Genomic DNA, 11,793 nt, shown 5'->3' on the forward strand with positions numbered 1-11,793 from the left:
TGGTGAGACCGCTCCTGAGGAAGGAGGAGCACGGCTAGGGAGTGTGGAGAGTGTGGACCTGCCCTCCTCCCAGGTGGCCCATGTTCCTGCTGTGGGGTCGGTCCAGGTTAACAGCTGGCCAACAACTGGAAAGAAAGAGGGAAGGGAGCCCAGACAGGCCTCAGACAAGGAAGTACAAATGGGAGGGTGTGTGCCGAGCCCACGTAGTCTCAATAGCGACATGCACAGTGAAGCTGTAGTTGGCTGTGAGGGCCAGGAGGCAGCCGTTCTGGCACTTCAGGGTCTCCCTGAGGAGATTCTAGGAGCATACCCCATGTGCAGAGCACACACATGTGAAGGGCTGTAAGGCAGGGTGGCCGCGGCAGCAAGTAGAAGTTAGTGCCAGGTGGGAAACAGCCAAGATGACCATGAGAGGCCAGGGCAGTGTGGCTAAGCAGAGTTCTGAAGGTCGGCTGAGACGTGTGGAGCAAGAAGTGAGGGCAGAAGTTGCCCACACAGGTCCTGTTGGAGCACAGCCTCTGTCCACACAGGGTGTCCCTGGCACGGGGAAGCTGGGAGGGGCTGGGGTGTGGTGGATGAAGCCTTGCTGTGTTTCCTTTAGTGTCTTTCTAGTTTGGGGCTGTAGGTGTGCATTGCCTACTGAAAAATACAGTCATTAAGAAATCTCCCCCAAAGTGCTAGGACTATCTCCCCGTTGGCACAGCACTGCCAGAGGCGAGTGTGGGGCTACTTAGGGGGACCCAAGGAGGAGGTTCTGCCCTCTTTCATTGGCCTCTCCCTGGTTTGGGGTATGGAGGACAAGTTGACCTGGGGCCCAACTCTGAGAAGATGTGCTCACACCATGTCCTGTTTTCTTCTCCAGAGGAGGCGACCACCGCGTGGAGCTTTACAAGGTGAGTGCAGGCAGCACCCACTCCCGTTCCCTGGGCTGTTCTTTCCAGGGCAGGAAGTGAAGGGAGTCACCAGACTCACATCTTGAGAGTTAACTATTGCTGGGCTGTTTGTGTGTGTGAGACAGGGTCCTCCTGCTCTGTTGCCCAGACTGGAGTGCAGTGGTGCAGTCACAGCTCACTGCAACCTCGACCTCCTGGGCTCAAACTATCCTCCCGCTTCAGCCTCCTGAGACTGCAGGTGCGTGCTGCCACCACGCCCAGCTAATTTTTGTTTGTTTTTTGTAGAAATGAGGTCTCCCTATGTTGCTCAGGCTGGTCTCAAACTCCTGGGCCTCCCACCTTGGCCTCCCAGTGTTGGGATGACAGGCGTGTTGGGCTTTTTAACACTGCCTTTGGATGAGCGTGCTGGAAGGTAGGGCCTTGGCTGCCTCTGCTGTGACTGCCCATCACACTGCTTCTAGGCCTGGACCCCAACATCAGAATGTGTGGGCTTGGTAGACCAAGTGTAGATATTGGCAGACTACATAAGCAGCATTAGAAATTGTTTTTCAATGTTACGTTACTTGTGTATAAAATGAAAAGAGAGGGCTGGGTGTGGTGGCTCACACCTGTAATCCCAGCACTTTGGGAGGCCAAGGTGGGTGGATCACAAGGTCAGGAGTTCAAGACCAGCCTGGCCAGGATGGTGAAACCCCGTCCTACTAAAAATACAAAAAAAATTAGCCGGGCGTGGTGGCAGGCACCTGTAATCCCAGCTACTCAGGAGGCTGAGGCAGAGAATTGCTTGAACCTGGGAGGTGGAGGTTGCAGTGAGCCAAGATGGCACCACTGCACTCTAGCCTGGGCAACAGAGCGCTACTCCATCTCAAAAAACAAAAAAAAAAAAAAAAAGAGAAACCAGGTGCTACACTGACTGCCAGGTCGTAGGCTCACCCCAGCAGGGGGTGCACGCGGGACTTGAATCAGCTTCCAGGCACACAGTAGGAGCGCCTGCAGGTCTCTCCACGTGCTGGGGGTAGGCCTAGGGCAGGGCATGCAGACCTTCACTTGTGCTTGGTTGCTTGGTTTTGTTCTTCATCTGGTTGGGTCTTGGAGCCCAAGAGATACGGTTGGAACAGCCTCACTCTCCTCCCCTCAGAGGGCCATCTGCCCTGGCCCACAGGGCAGAAGGGGACACAGACAGAGGCAGGGGCACAGACAGAGGCGGGGGCACACCCAGCTCTGAGCTATTGGAGGATTTTACCCCTGGAGTAAATTGCATTAAGTCAGGAAATGTGGGGAGAGTTTGAGAAGTGATTGGTCCTTTTTTCAGGTTTCTGTTAAAAGAAATGATTCACCCTGCTGAGGTCAACAGGGCTGGAGCAGGTTGGCTCTGGTTATAGGCTCTGTGGTGGCTAGAAGCTGGCAGGGAAGTGCAGGCTGCCCTGGGGAAGCACGCAACTCCCCCCCTAAAGAAGGGAGCTGTGATTCTGGGTGACGTGATGGTGCGGCAGCCTCCTATGTTGCTTTGGCACATCCCAGCAAGGGCACAGGGGCGGGTGTTTGAGGAGTGATCTAAATGAGAGAGGTCAGCTAGTCTGTAGGGATTAAAAAAAAATAACAGTAAGAAAAAAAATTGACAACAGCTTAAAATCCAAGAAATACTGGGTTGCAGCAAGGGTCCCCAGATAGGGTCTCTGCACAGTGTAGCCCTCCTCCTGGGGGTCCGCCATCACACTGCAGCACCGAGAGCTGTCTGCCCCCAGAGGAGGCCGCCCCAGAGGCTACCCTGCAGCACGTGTGGAACTTCGGCCTGGGACCTGCGGGAGTCTGTGCCTGGCCCCCTAGCATCTAAGCAGGAGGAAGGGAGAGCCTTCCTGTGCTCCCAGGCAGGGATGTCAGCAGGCCCTGCAGTGGAAGTTGGCATCAGGGTTTCATAAAACCCAGCCAGGAGCCAGGCAGCATGTCACAGTCTTTATGAAGCTGCCACTATGTACAAGGCACAGGAAAGTTGGATGAGTTTAGTAAGCGGCAAGCTGCCCTCAATACAGATGCTTGGATTTGTTGCCAAAGATGTTTATTTTTCACTTTACAGGTGCTGAGTTCCCTTGGTTACCATGTGGTCACCTTTGACTACAGAGGTGAGATTTCTTTTGCAAGAGCATCTGAGCACAATTCCACTGCTTGCTGGCAGTATCCCATGGGCAGGCTTCACTTGAAGAGGCTTGGAGCAAGGCTAGCACCTGCTTTGGCTGTGCTGTGATGGTGTCCTGGGTCCTGACAAAGCCCCTGATGGAGCTATCGGGAGAGCCCCTTCTGGTAGGGGAGGCTCAGCACCTGCAGCCCCCAGCAGATGCCCTGTCAGCAACTTTTTTTTTTTTTTTTGAGATAGTATCTCACTTTGTCACCCAACTTAGAGTGCAGTAGCATGATCGTAGCTCACTGCAGCCTTGAACTCCTTGGCTCAAGGGATCCTTCTGCCTTAGGCTCTCGAGTAGCTGGGACTACAGGAATGCGACACCACACCCGCTGTTTTGTTTTTGTTTTTAGTAGAAATGGGGTATTGCTGTGTTGCCTAGGCTAGTCTCAGACTCCTGGCCTCAAGCGATCCTCCTGCCTCAGCCTTCCAGAGTGTTGGGATTACAGGCGGGAGTCACTGCACCCAACTGAAACATTTTAAATCAGAAGATACTGTCTTTTTTAGACTGCAGAGCTGGACGTCAGACACGGTTTATTTTCATCAAAGCTTGTCTTGTTAAAGTTATGAAGACAGTAAGAACTGTTAAGAGAGGCTGAGCATGGTGGTTCACACCTGTAATCCCAGCAATTTGGGAGGCTGAGGCAGGCGGATCACTTGAGGTCAGGAGTTCGTGACCAGCCTGGCCAACATGGTGAAACCCCATCTCTACTGAAAATACAAAAATTAACCAGGCGTAGTGGCTCGCACCTGTAGTCCCAGCTATTGAAGAGGCTGAGGCAGGAGAAGCGCTTGAACCTGGGAGGCAGAGCTTGCAGTGAGCCGAGACTGCACCACTGCACTCCAGCCTTGGCGACAGAGCAAGACTCCATGTCAAAAAAAAAAAAAAAAAAAAACTGTTAAGAGAGAAGATAGATTCTTCTGCACCTCAGCATTTCTGCTTTTTTGAATGAACCAGGGCTTGCCACTGAACAAGTCAAGAATCCACAGTTTGATATATACCAAGCACACTGTGGCTTAATGGGCAACAGAAATACTTGGTGTTAACAGTGAGCGACTGGTTGGTTTTGGTTTTGCTTTTGCTTTTGCTTTGAGACAGGGTCTCACTCTGTCACCCAGCGGGATTGCAGTGATGTGATCTCAGCTCACTGCAACTTCTGCCTCCCAGGTTCAAGTGATCTTCCCAACTCAGCCTCCCTAGTAGCTGGGACCACAGGCACACACCACTACACCTGGCTAATGTTATTTTATTTTTTTTAAGAGAAGGTTTTGCCATGTTGCCCAGGCTGGTCTCGAACTACTGGGTTCAAGGAGTCTGCCCACCTTGGCCTCCCAAAGTGTTGCAATTACAGGTGTGAGTGAGCCATTGCAACTGGCTGAAAGACTGTTTTAAAGTGTATTCTGGCTGGGCACGGTGGCTCACGCCTGTAATCCCAGCACTTTGGGAGGCTGAGGTGGGCAGATTGCTTGAAACCAGGAGTTCGAGATCAGTCTGGGCAGCATGGCAAAACCCGGCCTCTACTAAAAATACAAAAAAAGTAGCTGAGCTGGTGGCAGATGCCTGTAATCCCAGCTACTCAGGAGGCTGAGGTGGGAGGAAAGCTTGAGCCCAGGAGGCGGAGGTTGCAGTGAGCCAAGATCATGCCACCGCGCTCCAGAATGGGTGACAGAGCGAGACCCTATCTCAAAAATTTCAAAAAGTGTATTCCACCATGTAGTCCTCAGCTGGAGAGATCAAAGAGTTGATGGCAGCGTGGCTGGAAGGCAGGTGGCGTGTCTATCCTCAGACCAAGAGGAGATATGGGAGGGACAAAGGAGAGAGGCTGTCACCTGGATGTGGGGGTTGTGTTAATTCTCTGTTGCTGCTATAACATGTTACCACAAACAGTGCTTTAAACCAGCACACATGTAGCGTCTTGCAGTTCTGGAGGTCAGAAATTCAGAATCTGCAGCCCCCAGGCTGGAATCAGGGTGGGAGCAGGGCTCTCAGGGAGAATGCCTGGCTGCCCTTTCCAGCCACCTGTGTTCCTTGGCTCACAGCCCTTCCGTGATTGAGTTGCAGGTCATCTGGCTCTGACCCTGACTCCTCTCTCCCTTTTTCTCTGATGAGGACCCTTGTGGTTATTTTGGGCCCACCCAGCTTGTCCAGGATCACCCCCATCTCAAGGCAAGCGGTTAGCAGCTTTCATTCCTTCCATACCCTTCATTCCGCAGCCATGTGACCCAACATGTTCACAAGTTCCAGGGATTAGGTCGTGGACACTTTTGGGGGCCACCATGCTGCCAACCACAGGGAAGAAAGTTCCATCAGGATGACAGTTGTGGGCTGGGAAAAACTCCAGAATGAGGAGCAAGGAAGTGGTTTGTTCTCTCCTTCTCTCCATGTTGACACGGGTTCTCTTCTGCTGCATGCTAGAGACCTTAGGAGAGGGAGAAGGGGTGGCTTCTTCCCATTCATCTCCCCACACTTCTGTCAGGAAATGAAATCCCACACAGCACTTCCTGTTTCAGTTCTCGTGGAGTCTGCGTTTCTAATTGGCACCAAGACTGCCAGCTCCATCTCCGACTGTCCCTCTCTCTCTCTCTCTCTCTCACTGCATCTGCCTCTTTGTCCGCATCCCTCTGCCTCCTGTCCCTGTCTCTGTGCCTGTCTCTGTCAGTCTTCCTGCCTGTCTCTGTGCCTCTCTGTCCCTGTCTCTCAGTCTTCCTGTCTGTCTCTGTCTCCTGTCCCTGTCTCTGTTCTTTTCTGTCTCATGTCCCCACACCCCTGCCTCCCAGCCTGGCCCTGGCCCTCTGCATGGCCTCCTCCCTCCTCTAGTGCCTGAGTCGGGAAACAGCAAGTTCTGCACTAACTGTGGGGTTTGCTTACACTGCACAACCTGCTCTTTCTGACCTTTGTGGTGCTTTCAGATCATCTGATGATGACTCACTGCTGGGCTGCTGGAAAGATAATTGCACTCCACCTTTACTGGAGACTGGGGGAGGGACCCTTGGGAGGTTGTAATTTTGGGGGCAGAGATGGTAGTGTTTTCTGTTATGCAAACAAGATGCTAATTAGACCCTAAGGGGAAACAGCCCCTTTCCCCTTCCTGGGTCAGAGTTGCCTTGAACCCAGAAATGCCCTCCCTGTTCTGGGAACCTCCAGACTCCACTCCCTGTCCTGCCCCTGACCAAGCCTTTGGCATTGAGGAGGCTGGTGTCCAGCCAGCAGCCCCGGGGGCTGCTCATCTGACCACACCATCTGCACTGCTGCTCGTCGGAGCTCGGAATGGGACACATGGATGCTGCTGGGGTTTGAGGGAGAAGTGTAGAGCTGAGAATGGTTGTGGCAGAGGCTTTCACTGCCTTAGACCTCACTAGCCTGCCTGTTAAGAAAGAGAGCGGGAGAAGTGAGCTCACTCCCCTGCCCAAGAGGGTGGGGCAAGCCCCAGCCCTGGCCTGAGGATGCCGGTGCCAACTCTGAAGCTCTGTGATCTGTTCTGTTGACTCAGCTTGCTGTTAGTTGCCATTCAAATTTGCAGCTCACCAACTTAGAGTGACCCTGTGAGGGGACGTCTGGTTTGTGCAGTCAGTAGGGGCAGGGCAGGGTTGCTGCTGGGCTGCCTTCCCCAGGGGTGGTGGGGATGTGGGAGTGTGCCCGTTCTCCCCACTGCTTGCTCTGCCCAGTGGCCTGGGTGGGTCTGTGGACTCCGGAAGGGCCGGCCGAGCGGGCCCCTCCCTGTCTCCTCCTGGCCCTGGGCTCCCTTGGGGAGGTGTGTTTGTCCAGGTTTTGTGAGCTGCCTTTGACCTTCCCATCCTGCCGTTTCTCCCTCCCAGGTTGGGGTGACTCGGTGGGAACACCATCTGAGCGGGGCATGACCTATGACGCACTCCACGTTTTTGACTGGATCAAAGCAAGAAGTGGTGACAACCCCGTGTACATCTGGGGCCACTCTCTGGGCACTGGGTAAGGGAGCCCAGCAGGAGGCAGCCTTTAGTGGGAGTCAGTATTCCTGGTGACTCCCATGCCTGGATCTAGAGAGTCCACCATCCCTGAAAACCCTGTGGCACCATTAGTCCCAACCAGCCTTGCTCCCATCCCCATGACAGAGGCAGGAGGGGAAGTTCCAAAGAGACTCCAGAGGATCTGAGCTCCTCGTCCAGGAAGTGGCTCAGGACAGACATAGGCAGTGGAGGTCGAGGCGTCTCCGCAGGGAGACTTGGCCCTGAGGAAGAAGCATCTTCAGAGCTGGGGGAGGGCACAGTGGGTGGTTTGCTTCTCACATAGGCCAGGACAGGAGGTACTTCCACACTCCCTTTGTGGGCAGCCTGAGTCATCTCTGCTGATGCGAGGTCCACAGTCTCTGCGGGAACCACTGCTCTCAGGGCCCCAATCCCTAGACCTTCACTGCCATTCCCTTTCTGCCGCCTTTCCCTTCGGGGCAGCCCTTCTCCCAGCACCTGAATGGCGTCTTGCAGGCTGGGAAGCGTCCAGGAGAGGAGTGGGTGGGGGGCACCGGCCATCCCTTTGGCCATCTGCATGGTCCACCAGGTGTGGTCCTGGGATGGCGAGAGGCCCTGGGTGTGGTGGGCTCCAGGAGAGGTGCAGGCAGACGCTGGCCACCCCCAGCCGACAGGCGGCCCAGCCATTGGGAGGGCACGGGCAGTGAGAGGCAGCAGGACACACCTCAGGGACAAGCTGACTGGCTGTGGGTACAACCCTCATTGCAGGGGTCAGCTGATGGTGGGGCAGCGAGGTCACCCCCAGTGCTAGAGGGATCTCCATTTCCCCCACTCTGTCCTGAAACTCCAGTAGCGTCACAGACCCCATGGCTCCTCTGAGCACTTTCCAGCATAAGGCCCATATCATCTCAAACAATTTTATCATAACTCAACTAAGCTGTTTTTCTTTTTTCCTAGTGTGGCGACAAATCTAGTGCGGCGCCTCTGTGAGCGAGGTGAGTGCCTTGTTGGGCCCTAGCCGTGGCAGTGAGCATTCAGGGTGCTCCCCAGTCCCGGCCCTGCTGCAAGTGCTCAGTGTCCTCACGGAGCAGCATGAGCTGCACGTTCTGGGGGGCCCGGGGCTGACCAGCCACCCTTCCCATGATACACCTGAGGAGCTGGGGAGCCTCACACAGGCCTGGCCCCAGAGCGGCATCAGCAAGTCTGCTTTTTAGGAGTGACCTGGCGGACACCCCTGGGGCTATCTGAGGCCTGCTGAGGTAGTGCCTGGGGGGAGGCGCTGCGGTCTCCTTGTGCTTTCTGGGGTCCCCTCAGAGCCCCACAGGCCACTTGTATGTCGCTGGCTTCCTGCCTACCTCTTCAGTTCCCTGTTTGTTTATCTAGAGACGCCTCCAGATGCCCTTATATTGGAATCTCCATTCACTAATATCCGCGAAGAAGCTAAGAGCCATCCATTTTCAGTGGCAAGTACAGACTTTATTAAAAATTAACTTTTCATTATTAAGATAAATTATAGAAATAACTAATTACAGGATAGGTTATAATAATTATTAAAAATTATTATTTAAATATTCTAATGAATACAGATTTCATTAAAAATTAATACTAGTTTGGCCACAGAGCTGCCCGAGAAGTTTATAACCTGCAGCCAGTTGAAATGACAGGTCATAATTGGGTCATTTGAGGGCAGCTGGACCCAGTGGAGGCCGGGCCCATGTGGTGTCATTGACTACATTGTATTGACAGCCCTGCCTTCCTGCTCAGGAGTGGAGCTAGGGGTGCCCCCCTCTCTGTGTATGAGGACAGTGCTTTGGGGGCTGGACTCTGTGGACCAGGGAGTCTGGCCTCCCAGTTGTATCTTGGGGAAAGGCTCAGGTGAACCCCAGTGGGAATTCTGGGTAAGCCAGGCCCCACCCAACCTGTGCCCTCCCCAGCTGGGAATGGAACCTTGGACCTTCCCTTAAAACCTAGCCAGCTATTTTCCCCTCCTTCTCACTCTGGTTCGTGATCTCCGTGCTCCCCACTGGCCATGGATTCTCGGGCCTGTGTCAGCCTATCCTGGCCTCATGCTGTTCTGTTACTGACCAGAAGAGCCTTTTATCTTATCTTACTTTTTGGTGCTGCTTTTCTTACATTGTGTGAGGAAACTGTCCATAGACCCCATTTTCTCAGGGGTGGCAACCCTGGTGTCTGTGGGAAGACTGGTTTCTGGGGTGGATTCTGGCCTGGCTGGGAGGTGTGGGAGCCCCATTTGCAGGGCAGCCCCTGCCATGCCAGTCTGTGGGGCCTGGCAGGTGATTATTCTGTCCCTAGCAGCAAAGCCAGGACACAGCCAGGGCAGAAAGTGCCAGGGCACAGCTCTGGTGGCCCCTTGGCAATGTCACCTCTGCTCCCTTAGGTAGCAACGCCTTGTAGATTCCTGAACTTAAACTGTCTGCACCCTTGACCTATGCCTGGATATTTTAACCAACGCTTCTGAAAATGGTTTCCATCTTGTCTCCAGATATATCGATACTTCCCTGGGTTTGACTGGTTCTTCCTTGATCCTATTACAAGCAGTGGAATTAAATTTGCAAATGATGAAAAGTGAGTATTATGGGATAGGAACTAATTTTCCTATTTAGAAAAACTCTGAGAACCCCTGGATGAGCCTCTTTAGTCACAGTAATCAAATAGGATGGAATTCAGAGTATTTAGGGTCATTCTCTAGCAAACGGGTCTTTAAAAAGGGAAAGCCTGCCAGGGACGGTGGTTCACACCTATAATCCCAGCACTTTGGGAAGCTGAGGAAGGCAGATCGCTTGAGCCTAGGAGTTTGAGACCAGCCTGGGCAACATAGCAGGGCCCTGTCTCTACAAGAAATCCAAAAATTGGCCAGGTATGGTGGCATCGTGTATCTGTGGTCTCAGCTACATGGGAGGCTGAGTTAGGAGGATCACCTGAGCCTGGGGAGATCAAGACTGCAGTGAACCGTGATTGCACCACTGCATTCCAGCCTGGGTGACAGAGTGAGATCTTGTCTCAAAACTAAAAAAAAAAAAAAAAATTATGGGCCAGGGGGCAAGTAAAGAACTGTAACAGAAAGAAATAAGAAATCTGAAAAGATCATAGAAGTAAAGCAATATTAAAATAACATAGTTTTTGTCCAGATAGTTGTTTTATTTCAAAATGGTTTGTGAAAACCAAAACACATATTAAAACAGTGATATTAACTGGTTGATTTTTCTTTCTTCTTCTTTTTTGTTTTTTTGTTTTTGTTTTTTTGAGATGGAGTCTTGCTCTGTCACCCAGGCTGTAGTGCAATGGCACGATCTCGGCTCACTGCAATCTCTGCCTCCTGGATTCAAGTGATTATCCCACCTCAGCCTCCTGAGTAGCTGGGATTACAGGCACCCGCCATCATGCTCCACCAATTTTTTGTATTTTTGTAGAGACGGGATTTCACCATGTTGGCCAGGCTGGTCTTGAACTCCTGATCTCAGGTGATCTGCTCGCCTTGGCCTCCCAAAGTACTGGGATTACAGGTGTGAGCCACTGCGCCCGGCTGATACTAACTTAATCAGAAAATGACTTTGCCTCAGCCATTTGATTTGTGTTTGGTTATAGAAAAATATTACAAAGTTTATTGTTAAAAATCTATTAGGTAAACCAAAAGTTAAGTATTCTAGTTAAAGGTTTTTTTTAAACCTTTTTCAGATTGTATTGATATTGTCTTTGTGACATTTTTATATCATGAATTTTGATTTCTTTAAAAAAGAGGGAAAGTAGGCCAGCCGTGGTGGCTCATGCCTGTAATCCCAGCACTTTGGGAGGCTGAGGTGGGCAGATCACGAGGTCAGGAGATTAAGACCATCCTGGCTAATACAGTGAAACCCCATCTCTACTAAAAATACAAAAATTAGCCAGGTGTGGTGGCTCGTGCCTGTAGTCCCAGCTAATCAGGAGGCTGAGGCAGGAGAATTGCTTGAACCCGGGAGGCAGAGGTTGTAGTGAGCCGAGATCGTGCCACTGCACTCCAGCCTGGGCGACAGAGCGAGACTCCATCTCAAAAAAAAAAAGAGGGAAAATAAAACACCCTATAAATATTTAATTTAATTTGAAACAGAATATGAAAAAAAATGGAGTATTTTTTCCCGTCAAGTATGTTTTGGTTCTAAAAATAAAAATAGAACAAATTAAAAGTTGAGCAAATATTTTAAGCAACAAACCCTGCTTGTTTGTAAATATTACTGTTTTGGAACTTGAAAAAGAATTATCTGGGCTGGGTGCGGTGGCTCACGCCTGTAATCCCAGCACTTAGAGAGGCTGAGGCGGGTGGATTACCTGAGGTCAGGAGTTTGAGATCACCCTAACATGGCCGTCTCAACTGAAAATACAAAATTAGCCAGGCGTGGTGGCACATGCCTGTAATCCCAGCTACTCGGGAGGCTGAGGCAGGAGGCGGAGGTTGCAGTCAGCCAAGATCATGCCATTGCACTCCAGCCTGGGCAACAAAGAAAAGAAAAGAAAAGAAAAGAAAAGAAAAAGAATTATCTGAATGAACTGGATTCCTTCGTAAAAAGCAAGGTTGTGGCTGGGTGTGGTGGCTCACCACTGCAATCCCAACATTTTGGGAGGGTGAGGCAGGCAGATCACGAGGTCAGGAGTTTGAGACCATCCTGGCCAATATGGTGAAACCTTGTCTCTACTAAAATACAATTAGCCGGGCATGGTGGTACACGCCTGTAGTCCCAGCTACTCGGGAGGCTGAAGCAGGAGAATCACTTGAACCTGGGAGGCAGA

The 11,793-nt window shown here is 51.8% G+C and overlaps 1 protein-coding gene across 2 annotated transcripts in view; it reads left to right on the forward strand.

The window, feature by feature from the left end:
• Positions 1 to 11,793, forward strand: part of ABHD12 (abhydrolase domain containing 12) — a 98,338-nt gene that overhangs the window by 76,392 nt on the left and 10,153 nt on the right. For both annotated transcript variants that reach the window (XM_030826581.1, XM_030826580.1), the window contains exons 5-10: positions 863 to 893; positions 2,968 to 3,013; positions 6,886 to 7,015; positions 7,969 to 8,006; positions 8,395 to 8,474; positions 9,515 to 9,597. In XM_030826581.1, coding sequence (XP_030682441.1) covers positions 863 to 893; positions 2,968 to 3,013; positions 6,886 to 7,015; positions 7,969 to 8,006; positions 8,395 to 8,474; positions 9,515 to 9,597 — 408 coding nt within the window. The remainder of the gene's footprint in view (positions 1 to 862; positions 894 to 2,967; positions 3,014 to 6,885; positions 7,016 to 7,968; positions 8,007 to 8,394; positions 8,475 to 9,514; positions 9,598 to 11,793) is intronic.

Source organism: Nomascus leucogenys, chromosome 13 (genome assembly GCF_006542625.1).
Source record: "Nomascus leucogenys isolate Asia chromosome 13, Asia_NLE_v1, whole genome shotgun sequence".
Taxonomy (NCBI): Eukaryota; Metazoa; Chordata; class Mammalia; order Primates; family Hylobatidae; genus Nomascus; species Nomascus leucogenys.